General features: G+C 47.8%; 1 protein-coding gene across 2 annotated transcripts in view; it reads right to left on the bottom strand.

Annotated features, from left to right (window-relative positions):
* Nucleotides 1–21,479, bottom strand: part of BTBD9 (BTB domain containing 9) — a 751,707-nt gene that overhangs the window by 639,078 nt on the left and 91,150 nt on the right. For both annotated transcript variants that reach the window (XM_078647358.1, XM_078647359.1), the window contains one exon: nucleotides 2,748–3,012. In XM_078647358.1, coding sequence (XP_078503484.1) covers nucleotides 2,748–3,012 — 265 coding nt within the window. The remainder of the gene's footprint in view (nucleotides 1–2,747; nucleotides 3,013–21,479) is intronic.

Raw genomic sequence — 21,479 nt, 5'->3', positions numbered from 1 at the left:
TGTGGCCGGTCAAACGCGTCAGGGAACGCTTTCACTTAAATAGCAACGCTGCATATATACTACGCTGATCGGTGGACATCATGTTCAATGTGTTGCTAAATCTTTTCAACTATGATGGTGGGTGTGTCCTCACCACTTTAAGTTCCTCTGTATAACAACTTACCACTGCTGCCCCCTTATCACTCTGCAGCCCCTCTTGGTGCAGCCCTGGCACTGGACCTGCAACCCCTGTGCATGAAGCAGCTCAAATGCATGCCAGTTAGCCTGGCCTTTGCAGTTACTCTAAAAGTCACCCTGCCCTGACTCTACTGGCACTGTGTGGGCCCCAGGCCACCCTGCTTTGCCTTTCCAGCCCATATATATGCCCCACCCCCTGCAGGCCCTCTATGTTTCCACCCCTACAACCCTTGTGTGACAATGTCCTCCCCTCCTGCATGGCAAACTATGTGTCACTCTGCACACTAAACTCCCTCTGCATGTCACCCACCTGTCCCGATGCAGCTCTGTGTATTTCACCCCCTTCAGCACTTTCTGTTTTGCCTGCCTGCACCTCCTGCCTTTCTTTGCATCTCTACCACTTTGCAATGCTACGTTATGCTACTTTGTGTCCTACTTCCTCCTGTTCCTGTAGGTTGCCCTTTCTCAACTTTCCTATGCAACAGTTGGCATTTCTATTGTCCACAAACCCCTGAAGTGGTCCTACTGCATCGCTAAATACTTAAGGTCCCAAAGGTGAGATCGATTGCATTGCAAATGCTTGTTTCAAACAAATGATGGCAACAACGAGGATGCTACTGTGGGATAGAGGAGTCCTCAGAATAGCGATGTCAGTACTGGTTAGGAAAGCTTTTGACAGGGGTATTTGCCTGCCAGCCACCCGTCTATATTACTGGGCGACCCAGTTAGTAGTCACCAATGGTTGGTCGTTCGCGGACTAGATGAAGCCCTCCTTGGCAGCGGATAGGAGAGCAAAGGATCCAGGGAGCTATAATAGGCAGTTATATGGTAAGGGGAACATGAAAAACTTGCCTGCCCCACAGTCATGGTCATCAGGGCCTAGAGAAGAGCCACAAAACATATCAGATGGCAGGGCATCCTCACTTTGGAAACGCCCATCGGGGTCGCCAAAGCAGTGATGCCACTGCAAGGAGTTAGAGGGGTGGGCGGGGGGGGAGAGAGAAAGGGGGTGAATTGGACATTCTGGGGATTTCGAAGCTGTGGGATGTGTGAAATATAGGGGGACCCGATCCCCTTTAAGCAACTTCAGGCAGAGTATGTACTAGTGGGGAGTCAATACTTGCGTTATGTGCAACTTGGGTACCTCGTCCGTGGTAGAAGAGGCCAGAACGAGGAGATCCCAGAGGAGAGTCCCCTAGAGGTTAGGGTGTTATGCAAACCATTGCACAGAAACGCTATATCAGCGGTACAGACCGCATTCCTAGCTAACAGCAGTCTGCCACTCAGAGTTCTTAGAGACAGATGGGAGGGGGATCTTGGCAGATTGAAAGTTGAGTGCAGGGAGGCATGCTGCTACCCCGGGGAGGTAGCGACAAGGGCAACTTTTCAGCTGATCCATCTCAAAATATTACAAAGGGCGTATGCAGCTTTTCACTAAGAATAAATAGATGCTCCTCCGACAGATGCTTGAGGGGATGCACACATCGGGGGCACATTTCTGCAATGGTATGGGAGTGTCCCAAACTGAGGCCCTTTTGGACGGGTGTTGGGACCAGGGTCCCTAGATCATCAAATTCCAAATGGAAATCAACTAATAATGTTTGGCATCTGGGGTGTGCAGTCATTGGACAAATAAACGTATCTATTCTGTAACATAGCTATAATGGTGGACAGGTGTGATGTGGTCCAGAAATGGAGCAGGGCCAGGGTTCTGAGGGTGGAGGACTGAGAAGTACACAAGGACTGATACATGAGAGCCGAAGAACGGGTCTATAAGGCTCGGGCCTGTCCAACAAGTTTACAAAAATATAGGGTGCTTGGAAAGTCCTGATTGAGGGCCTGGACTGAGATTCTGAAGGGTGACAGTGGTTTGGTGCTCTGGAGGTACTATGGAGAAGATTTCCCTGGAGGACAGTGAGAACGGGAACTGGGTATCTAGCCGCAACTCCATGGGATGAGACCACTGACCATGGTCCGGAGAGCTATGTGTGACAATGGGAATAAAGAGTTTAAACAAGGGGCCAAGTGTCCTCACAGCTGTGAGGGGGCCGGGGGAGAGGCGGGGGGGGGGCACTAAAGGGGTGTTTACTTGAAGTCTTTGAAAACTCAATAAAATTATATTTTAAAACAAGATAATGCATACACCATGAAAAAGCCAATCTTCTTGAAAAGAAGGAAGACGGCGATGGGTGACTGGCCTAATACAAGACATAAAAAGAAAAAGAGCCCCATATGGGCACCAGCTGAGCTTTTCGTGCCCTTACTCTTTAGTTAGTAAAGTAGCCAGCAAATCAATGTCATAATGGTAGCAAGGATGGTCCCAAATCATTTTACTCCAATGCTAAGCATACTTGAATGCCTGTTTGGGAGGCTACTGTCGGCAGATGGGTAGATAGTTCAATATGCCATTTTTCTGTTGTAACAATACACTTCCAGAAAACCATTGCACTAGTTAGGATTCATGCAAATATGCTGGAGGTTTTAAGTGTAACATAATTCTATTGGGTCTATGGACATATCATTTCTGAAATGCCAATCCCTCAAGAGAAGAAAAAGTTTTTGTGGCTCACTTAGCATGCCCCTGTAGTTGAGGTCCATGTCACGGCTTTCGGAGCGGACTTTGATGGCGTCCAAGATGGCGTCAGGCGTCAATAGTCCAGAGGGCCTCACAATGTTCAGCAGCTCCGTCAGGCCCATCAGAGGCAGGCGCACCGCCTGCATAATCTCAGCATGGCTCTCCTTCACATTGTGTTCGCACCAGTTTATAAGGGCCTGGAAAATATTCTTCTCAGGGGCAGCAAAGGAATCCCTTGTCACAATATTCAGGAGGGCAGCCTTCAGAATAGAAGAAAAATCAAGATGAGAGGAAAAAATATAACAGGAAAAAGAAGTCTTACCAGACAAATCGATAATAACAATAAAAATCCCTTTAAACAGAAATCAACTACATAATATTAGAGTGTGTATGTGTCGAAGTAGCACATCACAAAACTAGGTCAAATGAAGAAACATTCAACACAAGAGAAAGGTATGTCAGGCACACAGCTGAATAAATACCTAAAAAACAGCAGAAATCATAGAAACTGTCATAGAATGGTGTCTGTCATTTGCCACAGTGATATATGTATGGTTCAGGGTCCTGTTAGCTAAGCCGCTAGGTTGTACCCACAACCTCTGGTCCTGGGCTTACACGGACCAATCAGTGGCTGTACTGCAGGTAACTGAGATACAAATTGCCAGCTAGCAAAACATTTACCAACTTGCAATCCCCCTCATAACCCAGATGGGTGATTCATCCTGCAGGTATCAGGCAGTGGAGACACACAGGCAGCTAGTCACGGCACTAGGGGACGTGTTCTACCCTGTAAGTGGAACTAAAAGGCGTGTCCCGAAATCTCACCTCTGGTTTGATGATGCATGCAAAAAACTAAAAAAGGAGCTACTTGCGGCAATCAAATCTAATGACAGAGTGAATATTAGGGCAACCAGACTGCTGTATAAAAAGGAGCTCACTAGGGGTAAGAGGGAGTGGGAAGAAGCCAGGTGGGAAGAACTGAGAGGTGCCCTCCTGGCAAAAGATGCTAAACTATTCTGGGCGATAGTTAATTCTGGTGCGAAAGAGGGAGGGGAGGCTCTCCTGCCAAACATAGCTCCGCTAGCTTGGGAGGCACACTTTGCTGCGATTTACACTAGCCCTGAGACTGAAACCAGTGAACTTTTAAATGAGGTAGAGATATCGGTGCCAGATGATGCCTTCCGGATGCCCCGAGCCCCAGACCTCCCGCACGAATATCGACTGCGGGTGGCCTCGGACTTGGGCTATCCGATAGGTCAGTGGGATGCCAGGGTGAGGGTGGACCCTGGAGACATAGAGAGTATCTCAGTTAAAGAGGTGGAATTGCGGATCATTAGGCAGCTACCTAACAAAGCCCCAGGCCTTGATAGATTACCTGGAGATCTTTTCCGCTCCCAGCCAAAAATCTGGGCGCCGTATTTGGCTGTTTTATTTAATGTAGCCCTTTGGGGAGCTAAGTTACCGGACACCTGGGTAGGGGCCGAGATTGTCCCAATTTTTAAGAAGGGCTGCCCTTTAGTGCCATCAAATTATCGACCGATTAGTCTCTTGGATACTTCGCAGAAGTTAATGGGCCGAGTCCTCCTGGATAGGTTGCTGGGGTGGATGGAGGAGCATAAAGTATTGACTACCCTTCAGGCCGGCTTTAGAGCTGGAATCTCGACCCTGGACCAAATTTTTAGGCTGCATGTCCTTTTTTGGAAGACAGCAAGAGTAGAGGGTGGCAGCCTCTACCTTGTCTTCGTAGACCTGCGGGCCGCTTTCGACCTTGTCCCCAGGGAGAGTTTATGGAGGGTCCTGAAAGAACTAGACCTCCCGCCCTATCTATTAGACGTCCTGAAGCGTTTCCATGCAGGGAACTACGCCCAGGTGAGATGCGGGAAGAACAGGGAACTATCAGCTCGCTTCCCCGTGACCAGAGGCGTGCGCCAGGGCTGTGCCCTGGCTCCCACGCTATTTAGTCTTTATATAAATGGCCTGGTGGGTGAATTGGACAATGTTAAGGACAGTGACGCTCCATGGTTGGCCACTGGTCGGGTGCCTGCTCTGATGTTCGCAGACGACACCTTGTTGTTGTCTCGAACATCATCAGGTATCCAGAGGGTTCTGGACGGTTTCATATCATTCTGCGCTTCGAGGGGATTGGAAATTAATTTAGCAAAGACGAAATTTATGATTTTTCACCCCCCAAAGCGCACACGCCCTAACCCTGTATTAAATGGTGTCCCGCTGGAAAGGGTGAGAACCTTTGTATACCTGGGCGTCACCCTGACTGAAGATTTCGGTTGGGGCCCACAGGTATCCAAATCTGCTCTGAGATTGTCACAGATCGTAGGGGGCATTGGCAAGTTCCCGAGAACAACCCTGTTTAAGCCACTTGCCCCAGCCCTTGAAATTTACGGGACACAAGCTAGACCAGCTGTGACGTACGGTGCAGAAATCTGGGGCCATATGAGCACACCAAGCCTTCTTAAGGTGGAACAGGCCTTTATGAGGAACTTGGTAGGCCTCCCCCAGAGCACCCCGCTCACACCCCTGAGACTAGACCTAGGTTTAGAGTCCATCTCAAAACTGCTAGCTGCTCGACCTCTCCTGTATTGGAGAAGACTTTGGACAGTACCAAAGCTCGAGGATTATAGAGCTGAATTTACTGCAGTTGAAGAACAAGAACATTCCATGGCTAGCCCACATTAAAACCCTTGTACATCAAATTGGTATGCCCCAATTATGGGAGACCCCGGAGGAGAGCTGCCCGGAAGTGAAGAGAATAGAGCTCTTGGCCTCACTGAGACATTACAACCTAAGTCTGCTGTATAGCTCGACAACTTTGGGCAGATTGTCCACAGAATTTTTGCAGGTAAAACTCGTGTCCAAGAGGGAGGAGTTTTTGGACTTAATACAGCCTCCCCTTGCAAGGAAACTCTATACACAATTAAGACATGGATGCCTACCTATTGGGGTATTCACTTGTAAATAGGATGGACGAAAGGAGGGAACTTGCCCAGTCTGTAACAATATCAAAGAGGATATAGTCCACGTTTTATTCTTCTGCCCAGCCTATAGTATAATACGGAGATGCTGGTTGGCACCGTTATGTAGAAGTCTTGGCCTAAGGCAATGTGTACAAGCTGCTAGAATTTTAAGATATGACACCTCCCCTCTTATTGTGTTTGCGGTTTCACGGTTTTTACATGGTATGTGGCGCAGAAGGCTCACTTTAATGAAATGCGATAAATCGTGATTAACTGTGATGTTTGCTACCTTTCCTTTGATAACTTACTGTTTAATAATTTTTAAACCATGTATTCTTAGTTATTTATCTATTTTATCTTGTGTATGTACATATTTTATCTGTGCTTTTATGGTCTATGACCGCAATAAAGTTATCAATGCTAATTGCCAGCATCTTTTCAGGAAAATGTGATGGCTAGATTTAATTCCACAAAAGACAGCTTTCTGTGAATTCTTGGCTCTACAAAGGCTTTTTTCCCCTACTGACTCACTACTTGCTCATCATCTCTTGCTCTCCTTGCCTTCTTTTCAAAATCTCTGGAGGATATTATGCCACTTCATCTCAACTTCTGCTCGCTCACCACAATTTGCCAGATTCCTAAAATCTTCTAACTAGTCTGGAAGCATCCCAGTTCTACAAACTAGTCTCAAGTTCCACTCATTCTAAAGGCCACACACTATATTAATACTATACTATTTCTGCATCTTCAGTGAAGTCAAACTATATAGTTCAATATTCAGAACTGCATGCCGGGATTGTGGAACACTTTCTATTTATAAATCATGTTACAATGGAATAAATCTGTCATTTTACAAATGAAGGAAAATAATTAGAATTCTATCTAGGGGTGATTTTTCTGAATTTCTGAAATGTTTTATCATCCAATACAAAAGATGAACTTTAATAAAAGCAAACCCTTGCTGAGCAAGAGGCACAACAAACAAGAGAAAGTCGGATAATTTGGCCTGGGGAGGGTCAATCTGGCGTGTGCTGCACCAACCACAAATCTTTCCAAAAACAGGTGTATACAGTTTCTGTTGAGGTGACACCAGGCTGCCAAGATGACATCAACCATCTCTGGAGGAAGATTGAAGGGTTCAGCTGTCACCGTTCAACCTTCAAGCATTAAGGTGGAGATTGTGAAAGCTCAGGTTCAGAACCCTGCCCAGTTGCTGAGAAAGCAGGTCTCCTGGAGGGGCAGCCTGATCAGAGGACATACACTCAAGCCCAGGAGTTCTGGATACCAAACTCTCCGTGCCCAATCTGGAGCCACTAAGATGACTTGGGACCATTCGTACATGATCTCCTGGAGAACTCTGGGTAGGAGTGGTATCGGTGGAAAGGTATACAGGAACCCAGAGTTCCACTCGAGGCAGAACATGTCTCAGAACGAGAGGTGCCTTGGAAACTCTAACGCATATAAGTGTTGTCATTGTAGGTTCTCAGCAGTGACAAACAGATCTAGCCAAGGTTCTCCGAATTCATGAAGTGACCTCTTGCCACCTTCGGGTATAACTGCCACTCATGATTCACTAGGCGTGGATGGATAAGATTGTCCGCACTGGCATTCAAAGATCCTGCCATGTGGTTCACCACTAGGAAAATTCCTTGGTGGTCCAGCCACTTCCAGAGGTGCAAGGCCTCCTGGCACAATGCCCGTGACCCTACCCGATCCTGTTTGCTTCAGTATACATGGCGATGTTACGGTCTGTGAGAACCAGTACCAACCTCCCCTTGACGAACGGGAGGCAGGATTTCAGTGCAAAGTATATGGCCCCATCTCTAGAAGGTTCATATGGAGCCGGGAATACGCTGGAGACCAGATGGCTCTGATCTTCATCTCTCCGAGGTGGCCGCTCCAACCCAAAAGTGAAGCATTGGTCACCCTTTTCGATTGGAACCTAATCAGTATCCTGAGGCCCTTTTTTCTATATGTACACCAGCAATTTACCAGGTTTTACTACCTAGGTTTGCTAGGGACTAAAGCCTAGAACCAACTGCCTAACCAGCTATGTTTCATTCAATCAGAAACTCTTTTCAGGACAGCTCTTGCAACGTGGATTTCTACGGCCCCATATGAACTATGCAAAGAACTTATCTAAATTCTCTTTCCTAGTATCAGCCATCCTGTCTGTCAGCGCCATGATGCTTCTCGGACTGAAAGCTGCGCTTTACAAATACCCTATAACATAAGCTGGTGTTTAAGGGTGGTGGTTTTGGCCTTTAAAATAAAACACGAGATGGAGCACAACTAGAACAATTTTGGTTTGGCGGTCTTGGTTTCACAGATGGAATATAAATATAAAAATCTTAGACAATGTTTGTTCACTTAATATATTGGTGTTCCTGGTGACAGTTTATTCTCGCACACATGGTGTTGTTCTAGTGTGTATTGTACTGAAGCAATTTATCTGGTATAATCTTTTAACTTGTTGGTCCTTAAAAAAGAAATAGTATGTTGACATATTTCTAACACACATACATAATAAAGAAGTTTATTTCTTTTTTTCGGCACAAACCCTACATTTTCATACAAAAAAGAACACTGAAGCAGGGGTCCTGAAGAAGGAGGTTATGAATTAGATGCCACCAAAACACGTGTTAATTGTGTGTTAATCCCCTCTGGTCAAGACACATTGATGGAAGACTGAAAAAGGATCTCTTCCGTGGGTTGCTATGAATTCCGGAGGCGAAAGTGGGTCAATGGTTGAGGTTTGTGGTTCTGTTTTAATTTATTCTTTTAAGAGATTGATGATATTGTAATGATGAAATATTGCATTTTGAATGCAATTTTGGTAACTATACTGAACATAAATATCAATGAAGTGTGTTTTTATATTGTTATAAATTCTTATTAATAATCAGAGTCAATGAAATAAAAAGATTTTTGGAAAATACCGGTGGGTTAGTAAAGACTGAAGATTGATTAGTTGTAAATAAATCGTCTAGCAGGTTCTTGAGTATATACTAATCTGATATCCCCTGTGCCCGAGCTGCAAAGACATTTTTTGTGGATACCCTTTACTTAATAGTTCATGAAACTGAACCATGTGTAGATTGGCTCTAATGAAGAAGGGAGTCTGAGAAGCAGTCGGTGTGACCTTGGCACGTTCATAGTGAACCCCAAAGAGGGCAGGAGGTTCGCTGTAGTTTGGAGGTGAGTGACGATTGCCTGGGGCAAACCAGCCTTCATCGGCCAGATGTCGAGGTAGGGGAAAACTGGCCCCCGGAGCTCTGAATATGTGCTGCCACCACCGCCTTCATTTTCGTGAACTCCCGAGGGACACCAAAAGAGAGCACAGCAAACTGAAAATACTCCTGTCCCACCACGAACCGCAGATAACGCAGGTGGGCCGTAAGGACAGGTATATGAATATAGGCATCCTGCAGGTCCAGAGCTTTCATCCAGTCTCCAGTGTCAAGAGCAGATCAGACCCTGGCCTATGTGAGCATTTTTAATCCATTCAGAGGCGTTGAGAAGGTGCAGGTCTAAAAAAGGCTGCAGGTCTCCATCTTTCTAGGGCACAAGAAAATAGTGGCCATTGAAACCACACCTTACTTTTGGTGAAAGGCACCCTCTCAATAGCTCCTGTTGTCAAAAGGGATTGCATTTCTTGCTGGAAAATGGAGAGATAGTCCCCCATCAGTCACTGGGTGGAACGGTGGGAGGTGTTGCAGCTAAGAAATAAAGGCTAAAGCATAGCCCCTGCTAGCAATCTGTAGAACCCACCTGTCTGAGGTTATGGCTGCCATCCAGGGCCGAATTAGAGGATGACGCCTCCCACCATCGCCCGATGGAATTGGGGGTGTCCAAGTCACAACAAATCGTGAACTGGGTTCCATCGTGACCATGCTAAATCACCTGATATAGAACAGGCCGAAGGTCTTCAGTGACACCAGCGAGGATTTGTGCCACTAAATATCAAAGGGTTTTGGAGTAAGAGGCCAACTAGCACTTGGCGTTAACAGATTTGAGTGCCCGACTGGCAGACGAAAACACAGGTCTGCCAAATGTCTGAAAAATTAAGACTTCCTGTTAGGGGAATCGATAGGAAAGGTGTTAGGGTTTCAATGAGTTGTGGACATTTTCCCCACCAGTCGCTCTGGCCAAGGGTGCTGCAAAAGAAAAGCAGGGTAGCCTGGGATAGGGCAATAGTGCCTGCCAATCGGTCGACTTACTAGGGGGCCGGAGCAAGGTTTGGCCCATGCCCCTAATAATGTATCGGTCAGTGCCTCATTAAAAAGCAGGAAGGTTTCAGAAGATGATTGCCCCAGTTGTAGAACTTCGGTCTGTACATTAGTCTTAACCTCCATAGTAGGGAGTTGGAGGTCAAGGAATTCAGCTGCCCTATGAATTACCATTTTTTTTTAAGACATATTTTATTGAATGTTTATCAACATACAACACCATAATAAGCAAAATACCATCATTCGTGAAATATAACTCCATTTATATCCCAACATACCCTAACGTCCTCCACCCTCCCCCCAAATGGTGTGGGCATGTATCTCCCAAAATAATAGACCGCATGATGTTCAGGTGTCAGTGGTGCATCCTCGACTTATTGTGAGTTCTAGATGTTACTCGTTTATTCCAAGTGCACTAGCTCTCATCATCCCTTTGTAAATCCAATAAGGCCTGTACTAAGGCTTCCCACGCCCTTGCTTGTTCCAGGGCCTTTTCCTGACCCAAACATTGGGCCTGTTGCAGCCGAATAGTGCTCTCACTCCTTGCCCATTTATAAAGCTCCGCCCTCCAGCGCTTGTGTGATGGTCCCTCCTTCGACTTCCAGTGCAGGGTGATTTCTCTCTTCGCTAATATGAGCCCTAGATCTATAAATGTACTTGTTATCTTTGTTTTGGTTGTATGGGGGAACCAAAGCAGCACACATGTAGCCATATCGTAAGTCAGGTCTCTGCTCGTGATTTCATTCAAAAGTGCTCCCACTTCTGTCCAATAGTTCCCTAGGCGTGGGCAGTCCCAGAGCATGTGCTCCAGTTCCGCTCCCTCTGTCAAACATCTGGGGCACGCTGCATCCTGTACCTGGAAGTATTTCTGAATCTTCCCCGGTGTCAGATAGGCTCGGTGTAATATGAAAAATTGTATCAGTAGAAGTCGTGCATTCTGAGAGCCCTTCCATGCCCTTCTGAGAACATGCCCCCATGTTGAGTCTGGTATCGGTCGGATTATGCCTGCTTCCCATTTCGACTTTAGGGCAGCTAATGGTTGCAACCCCTCGTGCAGCATCCGAGATTGGAGGCACGTAACCGCTTTAAAGGTCCCCGCTGCCATTACTACATACTGGCATGCCATTGTAGTCCGAGGTTCCACCTGCCCCTTCTTCCAATGCTTCCGAATTGCCCCTGTCACTGCCGCATGAATCAAGAAGTCCCCTTTCGGGAGGTCATATCTCTCCTGTAAGGCTTGAAATACAGCAGTTCTCCTCTTCATATAAGTCCCCTACCATCTGGACTCCCAATTACTCCCACTCCTCGAGAGCAGTCCAATCACTCCCGTGTGGAAGTGCCGTTAGCATCCCTAATGGGATCTCTGGAGCATAAGAATGCAAGACTCCCACTTTACGTTGGTTACGGTTCCAGCATGACCTCAGAGTGCTCTCCTCCAGCGAGAGATCCCTGGGGAGAAGTGCCTGTTGCAAGACTATATAGGAGAGGATATGTCTTTGAATCCCTGCACCTCTCATATGGTCAGGGCCCCGAAACTCTGCGGCAATCGCCTGTGTGAGTATCTGCAGCTGTGCCGCCAAACTGTAAAGTTCAAAGTCCGTAACTGCTAGTCCCCCCTCCAGTTTCGGTCGCATAAGTTTTCCAAAGCTACTCGCTTCCTGCCAGTGCCCCATAAAAAGCCAATGACCATTGTCCTCAATTCCTTAAACATCAGCGGTGGGATCCAAACCGGCAGCGTCCGGAAGTAATAAAGCAGCCTTGGCAACGCCACCATTTTAAGCAAGGCTATCCTCCCCATTACTGATAACGGGAGCGTGGACCAAAATGCCATGCTCCCCTTCAAGGCCCTTATGCAGCGCCCTATGTTACCTTCCAGGATGTCAGTAGCATCATGATAGATTCGGACCCCAAGATAAGTGAGGTACCTCGGCTCCCATTTTATCCCCTGGGGAAGGGCTGGAATGACCTCGCATAGTCGTACTGGAAGTAGGCATGTCTTACGCCAGTTCACTCTGAGTCCCGACAAATCTCCAAATCTAGTCAACAAAGTGATCGCACCTCGCAGTGCTCCTTCCGTGTTTTCTAGGTATAAGATTAAGACATCCGCATACAACGATATGCGTTGCTGTATCGCATTATGCCACAGTCCGTCAAAGTGCAGTCCCAACCTCGCTTGCACCGCCAGCGGTTCTATTGCCAGCGCAAACAGCAGTGGGGACAGGGAGCACCCCTGCCTCGTCCCCCTCATTACCGGGTATTGGGTGGATATCAGTTTCCCCAGCCTTACTCTCGCCACTGCCGAAGAGTATAAAACTCTAACCCAATTCCCAAACTGCGCACCTAAACGAAACCGCTCCAGCACTCTACAGAGGTATGTCCATTCTAGGCTATCAAAAGCTTTTTCTATGTCCACCGAAAGGCATGTCGAGGTCAAGATGGGCAATCCCCATGATCCTTATGAGCCGCCGTATATTTGAGGAAGTGTTTCTGGTTGGAATAAATCCAGCTTGGTCGGGATGAACCAGGGTGGTCATGTGAGGTAACCATCGGGTTGCCAGTATCCTACTCAGGATCTTATAATCTGTCGTCAGCATGGATAACGGTCTATAGGATGTTGCTGGTTTCAAAAAGGGAATAATCAGCGCCTCTCGCATGGAAGACAGCAAACGACCCAACTCTCTAGCCTCCTTGTATACCGCAAGTAGACGGGGAGCCAGCAGATCAGTGTATTGTGCATAGAATTCAACCGGTAAGCCGTCCACTCCCGGAGTTTTTTTCCTGGCCATGTGCTTGATTGCACTGCGGATCTCAACTAAAGTGACATCTTGCCCTAATACATCAGCCTGTTCCTCCTCTAAGTGCGGAAGCTGGATGTCTGCCAGGTATTCAACTATTGCCTCGTCCTCCACCCTCAAGCTACTCTGGTACAATAACTCATAGTAGCCCAAGAACCGTGTCAGGATCTCGTGTTGGGTGTACACAGTAGTACCTGTGTCTGTTTCCATGGCCAGAATTGGGCAACCTCTAGGCGTCGGATCGGCCAGCCATGCTAGCAATGCTCCAGCCTTATCCCTGTCTGTGTGCACCCTCGTTGTATAAGTCTTATGATCGAAACTGCGCAACCTCTCTACTTCTGCCGCTGTGAGCTCCTTCGCCTCCAGTAATTGTGTTTGTGAAAACGGCTGCTCCGGCAAAGCAATTCAGGTAACGTTCCCATTGCTAATGATCGGCCTCCCCCTGACCGTTTCCAAGCATCTGCCCACACCAAATGTACCCATCTTCACAACAACATCCCCAACGTTCACCCCACTCGACCCCCCAGAACAGGACCTAATATCAGCCCCCATCCAAACCATAAAACCAAAACATTCAACTATATCCCGCAGTAGTCACTGCAGGTCTGCCTTATGGGCAAGTGGGGTGTGACTCTGGTCAGACAGGCAGCTACGCCAACCCACAACACCCATGTGCCATGATCCCACATAGAAAGACCTCAGCATCCGGACCCTTTTGCATATGATTATAAGTCCACCATTTCCCAGACCCATTTAACTTCAATGCTCCATCATCAGGTGCATTTTCCTCCTGCTTTAGTTATCTAATACACCATCAGCAGTCCCTGGTGTGACCTTCGGACCCCGAACACTGTCCGTTTCCGACATTTCAGTTTCTGAACACGTTTTATGTCCTTCCGATTCAGTTCCCGGTGTTGATTGAGTCTTTTGCGCCCCAGAGAGCGCTAGCACTGCCTGCAGAGCCGCTTGCTGTTCTTCATCCATTTGAGATGACGATGGTTTCTGCGGCCCCTGTCTTCTCCGGCGTACTCGCTGAGACTTACGCACTTGGGGAGCCCTTCGTAGGGCGGACTCTTGGTGCCCCTTGCGGTCCATGCCTGCTTTATAAGTTTCAAGCCACGCCCAAGCTTCGTCAGGGGTATTGAAGAAATGCGTAGTGCCATCCACTAGGACCCTCAGTTTTGCTGGAAAAAGCAAAGAATACTGAATCCCCTCGGCCCTGAGTTCCCTCTTGACCAACAGGAAAGACACTCAGAGCTTCTGGGTCTCAAGCGTATAATCCGGGAATATAGTCACCTTGCTGTTACCTACTGAAAAAGGCCCAGCACGCGTTCTCTTTGGAGTAACAGATCCCTGTCTTCATAATGGAGTAGCCTTGCAACCACTGGTCTAGGAGGGCGGCCCGGCAGCGGGGGCCGTGCCGGTACTCGATGCGCCCGTTCGAGCGTGAAGAACGTGGACAGTCCCCCCGGGGCCACCATCGATCGCAACCAGGTTTCAAGATAGCCGATTATATCTTCTCCCTCTTCTTTCTCCGGAAGACCCACCAGCCGTATATTGTTGCGCCTATTTCTGCTTTTGGAGTCTTTGGCCCTTCTCTCCAGAGCTTGTATACGTTCCAGAGCATTTGCCATCTTACCTTCGAGGGCCGCATGGGCTGGTGTTAGTTCATGGAGCGTGTCTTCGGCTGTTTTCGCTCTGTCGACTAATTTAGAATGATCCGCTCGCAATAACCCTAATCCTGTCGCCACTTGAGCAATGACCTGTTGTAGGGCTTCTCATGACGCCGCAATAGCTTCTAAAATGCAATCAAACTGCTGTTGCAAATCCGTCGCCCCTTGTTTTGTCTGGTCTGGCGCATCTGCTTCCATGGTCCCCTCTGTCTTTCCCTTGGGTTTACCCATATTCAATAGATTGTTACTATGATTCAGCCAGAGCTATGAGTTTTGATACGGGTCGCAGCAGGCAGTGTGTGTCCTTTGATACTAACTGCTAAGTGTAGAGCTGCATAAACAATGCTCCAATGTGTTTCAAGTAAGCAGATCCCTGTTGTGGCCAAAGTTCTTCCGCCTTAGGCACCCCAGCCCTGGCAATCAGTCACAGATACTCAGTTCTTGCTGCAGTGCTCCTCAAGCACCGCCCGCCCCCACACGTTGCCAGCAGGAGTACCCCTTTTCCGCCTTCTCATCAGCCACCAGCTCAGGTCCAGGACTAGGTCAGCCTCATTCGAGACCCACTGTTCTCTGATGCCGCTAAGAGGTATGTTTCAGCCAGGCTCACTATGCTTCCCACAGTCAATCCATCCAGGGCACCACCCCAGGCGATCTCCTCAGCAATCAAGGCGCTCTGCACATTCTCCCCTCAAATAGGCCACTGCACGCTTCGCCCGCAATTGTCACCACTATCCTCGCATGGCCCCCGCCGATCCCCGCTGGACCCGCCACCCCACCGCGTGGGCCCGCAGCAGTCGACGTCGCTTCTTGAATGCCAAGCCGCCTTTTGGCACCGCTGACCGTTGCGCCGCCCACTCCAGTCACGCTCCGAATATCCTGCGCTGCCCCAGGCTCGCACAACACAGCTCACCCGCGCCCCGCGTCCACCTCAGCAGAGCGGGGCCCCAGGTCCACCGCGCCCCACTTACCCGGGTCACTGTTGTCAGACCAGCCCAGAGCACGTCTCCTCCGCACCTCGATCAACGTTCGGCCACTTGTCCTAGGCATCAATGGCGCGGTGGGGCCCAGAATGCTCGCACCTCCGATCCCGACACCTTCTCCTCTTGGCGCTGTGAGCCCCAGTCTCCTGGCAGTTAAGGCTCATCACACCCCGCACCTGTCAATCCAGGCAGCAGTCTTTTGCGGCAAGCAACATGTGCTCCCTGCGTCAATAAACAGCACCCAACATGTGGAGAAGCGTGGCTCAGTGGTTAGAGGCGGCAGACCCGGAAGCTGAGATCGACCGTGGACCAGGGTTCGATTCCCCGCCTCGGCGGGTCTCGGGCTCAAAATTCCACGGACTCGACAATTCTCGCTCTGGTGCCTACTCGACTCATGGGGTCACACTCTGCGACTCTGGGCAATAGCTTGCTTAATCTCCACTACGGCCCCTCGCGGCGGGATGCCTGGCTTTCACCTTGTGGACACCCTGCCGGGGTTTCTCACAGGGGAATACCAGGATGGGTTCCCTAAGCAAGCGCTTAGATACCGTGTCGGTGATTTGCGCTATATAAATACATGTACACCCCACGGCATCGGGGCGAGTCTCGCCCCACTGACCGGCCGCCGCCAGATCCAGGCTGCCGCCATTGTCACCACCGCAGCTCCGAGTCTTCCTCGGTGGCCCCAGCTCCCGCGGACGCCGCTCTTCTCTCGCCCGCCGGGGCGTGTCAGATCCGCAACCTCCGGCAATTATGGCAGTGCTCGCCGAACCGGAGCTCTCGCAGCAAATGCAGCTTAGCTATACGCGACACAGCGTCACCGGGAGCTAGGGATGGTCGCCATTTTGGTTCCACTCTCCTCCAGATCGCTGTCGCAACTTTGTAGACCTCACAGAAGTCAGGGAGGGTTTCCAACTATTCCCAGACCTGCCGCCTCTTGTCCCGCACTCTTCCGACAACTTTCGGGCCGTAACAGCGGGTTCGATATGCAATTATTCAGGAGAAATTAGGGATCAGGCGCGGAGCTCCGAGCTCACGTCGCCTCTCCCATCGGCGCCCAAACCACGCCCCCCCGCCCTATGAATTACCAGGACGAAGGAAGAAGATACCTCAATGGAGGGTTCTGTGTGTTAGAGAAGCCCAGTTTCAGGGGAGGTATGGAGACCACGGGCCTCCTGAATTAATGTCACCCTATTAATTATGATCTTGGTAGGGCTGAGGAAACTTATCACAAAGGTCATAGTCATTTTCCAAGTCTGTCTAAAAGAGGGAATTAAAAAGTGTGTTGTTTCTCTTGTGGGGGTGGCAAATCAAGCGGGGGGAAATTGTGCCTCAGGGGAAATCGGGTGCAACTTTGACTGAGGTCGGACCTACATCAACTCGATATTGGAAAGAACAATTAGATCCTCCAGCGTTGCTGGAGCTAGCAGCAGCGTCCAAGAGCCCAGGGCCTACGTGGGTCACGGCAGGGGAAACATGTCACAAGTGGAGCCAAAGTCAGAATTGGCTCAGAGGTTCCAACTGGCGCAAACAGTGAACCTTCAGGTGGCGCCCTAGATGGAAAGCTTGTGTGGCAATGGGGGGTACTATATGGACTAGCGGGTCTCGTTTGTCAAACCTTCAGCTCAACCTTGACTAGCTGTGGCTGTGAGCAGGAAGGCTTACACAAAGGAAAACGGTTAAAGTATTCAAACAGCTTAAAAAAAAGATGAAGACATTTTTAGACACCCCCCCCCCAAAAAAAAAAGATCCACCGGAGGGTTCCGGAAGTGTAGAATTTACAAGCTATAGTAAATGAAAGCATTTCACTCAACCACAAACAAGCGTTGGCAAATCCACAAATTTGACACTTAGAAATGTTTTCATCAAAATGTTGGGCTAGTTGTATTGCTATCACTTAAGAGTTACTTTAGGAGACCAACTCCAGTAGAGAGCCAGTCAGTGGGAACAGCAAGGCCCACAGAAACAGTTACCTCTACAGATAAAGCAGTCTCCAGGCAGTTCCAAACACTTTATCCCCTTTGCATTCGATTCCTATGGTAGTGGTCCTGATGCAAAGGATGAAGGATGCTCAAGGATGCTATGGATGCAATGGATGCAATGAGGTCAGACAGTAATCTTCTTGTGGCTACCACTCAGTCCACAAAGGGGTGAGTCGGTCCTGGTGACAGGGCTGAAGTCCCTCGAAGTCTGTTTGGTGCTGGAAGAAGTTCAGTTGCCACTGGAATACCAGTTGCCCTGTATCGTGGTCACACCCAAATCCTTACCTGGGCAGTACCTCCGCTTCTGGGTGACCAAGCTGCACTCCAACAACTTTTCCAAGCTCAGCGGACTCTGATGCAACCTAGAGTGTCAGGTCCTGATCTCTGGTGCTACAAGGCAGTAGTTGGTTGGGGTCTGAAGATTCTGCGCTACCAACTTGCCACAGCATGCTTCTCAGCTAGTGTGGCCTTGTGCTGTGAAAAGGAGGCCAGCCAACTGACCTTTGGAGTCTCTTGGCTTTGGCTGGGCTCTGGAGAGGACTCTCCAGGAGAAGGACACAGAAGGCACAGTCCGTTTTCTTTGCTAGACATCAGGTTCCGCAGATGCAGCCCATGCTGGCACAGCCTCTCTTTGCTAGCTCCCCAGTGCAGCAGGGCAGTCCGTCTTCAGTCCTCTTTCCGTTCACTTGAGATCGGAGTTCTGGGTGCCATGGGTGTCCTATTTATGCTCAGAAAATGCTCTCAGGGTACGATGCAGTTGGTAGACAATGGGCTACTAGGTTCCCTCCCTCCTGATGAACATTTTCTGGGAAGTGTGGCATCTGGATATAACAATATGCATCATTCTGCCCACTCACAGCATGGCAGAACCCCTCTGTCGGCGTCCAAAGCTACCTAGCCCAACCCAGAGGTGTGGTAACCAAGGGGACTACACCCCCTGAAAAAACGGGTTCACAACAGGTTTTCCCTCCCCTTTCCAGGTGCTAGCTAGTCTGCCTAAACAACAGGGCTTCCCCTCTCCGAAGTGCTCAGCTTGCCTTTTAGGCCAACAACCGCATGGATTCCTGCAAGACAGTCTTAACACCTCTCTCTAGTGCAGGACCCTATTGGCTCCTTTCTTGGGAGTATTTAGCACGTCTCCCCAGGAGGGCAGAAAGCGGTCTTGGGCTCAAGCTCCTTAAGCAACCATTAAGGGGACAGGAGATTGACGTAAACAAATTGTCAACTTTGTAAACATTGTGTACTGTATCTTGCTACTTTAATTTCAACTTTAGTATCACCTTAGGTCCCACAGTTCAGGAAATAGCACAGCTGAGTGGTCTTCCACTTCTACTAACCATGTGATGCATATGGTTCCTATCTTTCGTTTTTGCTGTATAACTCTACTTAAAACATTAACTACCCAAATTGAGACATTGGTCTAGCATGTTAAAACATTAATTCATAATATATGTCAGTGTTCTCCCTACTGGTGATTATTCTCACTTTTGGGTTCCAAACATCATTAATTTACACCAAGTCATGTTTAACTGACTCCCATACCATGTATGAGTACTCACTGGTGCAAACATCTTATTAATACTTATAATCCATATCTTGGTTTTGTACTGTCTTCCTTACTCTGTATACATACCATTCATTGTGTATTTTTTGTATTACTTGGAGTATAATTATCAATTCTATATATAAGTCTCCTACAGCCTGGAGAAAGTCTTTCAGGATGAAACACGTGTCCTGTCCCATTTCTGTCGATGTTAATACTCATCTGGATTGACGGAATCGCTATACATAAAAAATCAACTATTCTCCATTACACTATACTTTCGGGGTCCACTTATTGATAAAAACGAATCTAATAATAACTTTTGGTGTGTTTCCACTGATTCGTTTAAGTTAATGAATGATTGTTGCAATCACTCAAGTTAAACCGAGACCCGGATGCTAAACAATAAAGACTGCTACTTTGAAGTAATGCTCTGTCTCTTGAGAAGGGTTTGCTGTTGTAAACCAGTCATCCAAAATAATCATCTTCTAGTAATGTGCAACGTCTATGCCCATCCACTTTGAAAGTATGTGTGGAGCCGACTACAGACTGAAAGGAAAGAAAGACTCTGTATTGATAATGCACACTGCTCATCAGAAATATAAGGCAATTGTGATGTTTCTTTTCTGTAAGAAGGGAATGTGATTTGGTCAACAGCCAGTTTGCAAAGATACTCTTTCTTCACGTTTGCTTCCTGATCTTAAGTCAAGAATGGGGTGTTATTCCTGCTATGGACCTTTCTTTCAAACCAGAAATTATAGGGATACATTCTCTTTCCTTTATGTTAATGAGGGACCACTTCCACAACCTTTTTGATCACAATAGTGCTGACCACCATATAGCGCTCCCACACCGGGCAGCCTTTCACAGCATCCCGCCCGGGTGATCCATTCACACCCATCCCGCACAACATGGTTAGGTTCCAAGTAATGAATGGAATGTCAACAGCCTGCTCGACCGGATTAAGTGCACAGCAGTCCTCCGCGAGAGTCAACCTGGCGGCCCTCCTGTTGCAAGAGACACACTTGCTTGATACTAAATGCACATTTCTGTGCAGATTCGGCTAATGGGTCTTCCACACAGGATATGCCTGTGGGTTCAGAGAGGTTGCTATACTGTTGCACAAAACCTTCCTTTTGGAAGTGACGAAGACTTCATTACAGCAGTTGTGGACATGCCATGGAACTTTCTTCCAACTGCATCTATTCTCCTGCCCTCATCAATGAAGCTACTCGGGAGGAAAAACAGGCTTTTCACTGATGTCACCCCATTTTACGTTCATAGCCCAAATTTAACAGTTTTGAAAAGGTTTACACAATAAACATCCACTTGCCACATAACTTGCGGAAGCATGGCATGATCATGCAAACTTATCACAGTCTTCTGCTGGGTTGAGGTCCTAGCCTGCAGCCTTGAATATCCCTCCAGTAAAGTACAAGGCCAAATAAACCATTTGTGGATTTTTAAAAATATTAAAAAACTATTTCTTTTGCCAGCAATTTGTTCTCCTTTCTTTCTGAGCTGGCAATTGAAAGAACACAATGATGATGCAGAGTGATGTGAAATACATGCACATAAAATGTCCAGAGCTCAAGTTAAGGAAATCAAGTTGGCAAATGGAGATTATACAACATCATTCAGGAAAATTGAATGTCAGAGATGGAGTTTCAAGGCCCTTTAAGTGTTACAAAAATAGTGACACGTTACTCACTGAAAAGGTCAAACAATTCGAAAGAGCCATCAACATTGCCATTCCCCACCTACCTTCACCAACACACACCTATCACACAGCTACAAAAGTTTCTCCTATATGCCAGCCAATTCCAGAGAAACATTGCCCACTAATAAGCATCAGACAATGTAAAGACTCAGAAGATCCTTCATTTATTGCCATTTTCACAACAACTCAACAACTCTCCACAGACAAAAGTTTCTGCTTCATTTTCAGATCCACTGATTACAAAACACACGTTAAAAATCCTCACTTGGTTTGGGGGGTTGATATGAGATAGCCGGAGTGTCGGGACTGGGTGGTGGGATGCGTGTCACAAGCAGTGTCTCCAGTTCTATAAATTCATCATGGGGTGTAGGTTCACCCGGGGCACTGTTTCTACTGTGGTTGTTATGATCACCTATTTTCTCATGACTGAAATTCCTATTGTTGAAGATGTATAAAACTCACTGTATACTACTGCAAGAATTCAATGGAAGTGTGGATTATTAAGCTATGTTAATAAAAAGAGTAAAAAAAAAATCCTCACTTGGTTGCCAGCAGCCACCTGAAGATGACAGCCTGTTTGCGAGCTTAGCACACTGCAAGGCTCCCATGGAGAGAAAAGGTCCATGAACAGTCCATCCAGAGCTTAGGCTGGGGCTAATGGTTACAGTACAACCTTAAGTATATTCTCAGTTTTAGAGACCTTTCAAAAGACCACATAACTGCTCTACTTAACTATGGTGGCGAGAGGAGAGTGCTAATGAAGGAGAAATAACTGCAATCAAATGAAAATAAAGACCAGGTCCATAAAAACTAATAGACAAGGAAGATAGGTT

The sequence above is a fragment of the Lissotriton helveticus genome, chromosome 6 (assembly GCF_964261635.1).
Source record: "Lissotriton helveticus chromosome 6, aLisHel1.1, whole genome shotgun sequence".
Taxonomy (NCBI): domain Eukaryota; kingdom Metazoa; phylum Chordata; class Amphibia; order Caudata; family Salamandridae; genus Lissotriton; species Lissotriton helveticus.
This window is presented reverse-complemented; position numbering and strand designations above follow the sequence as displayed.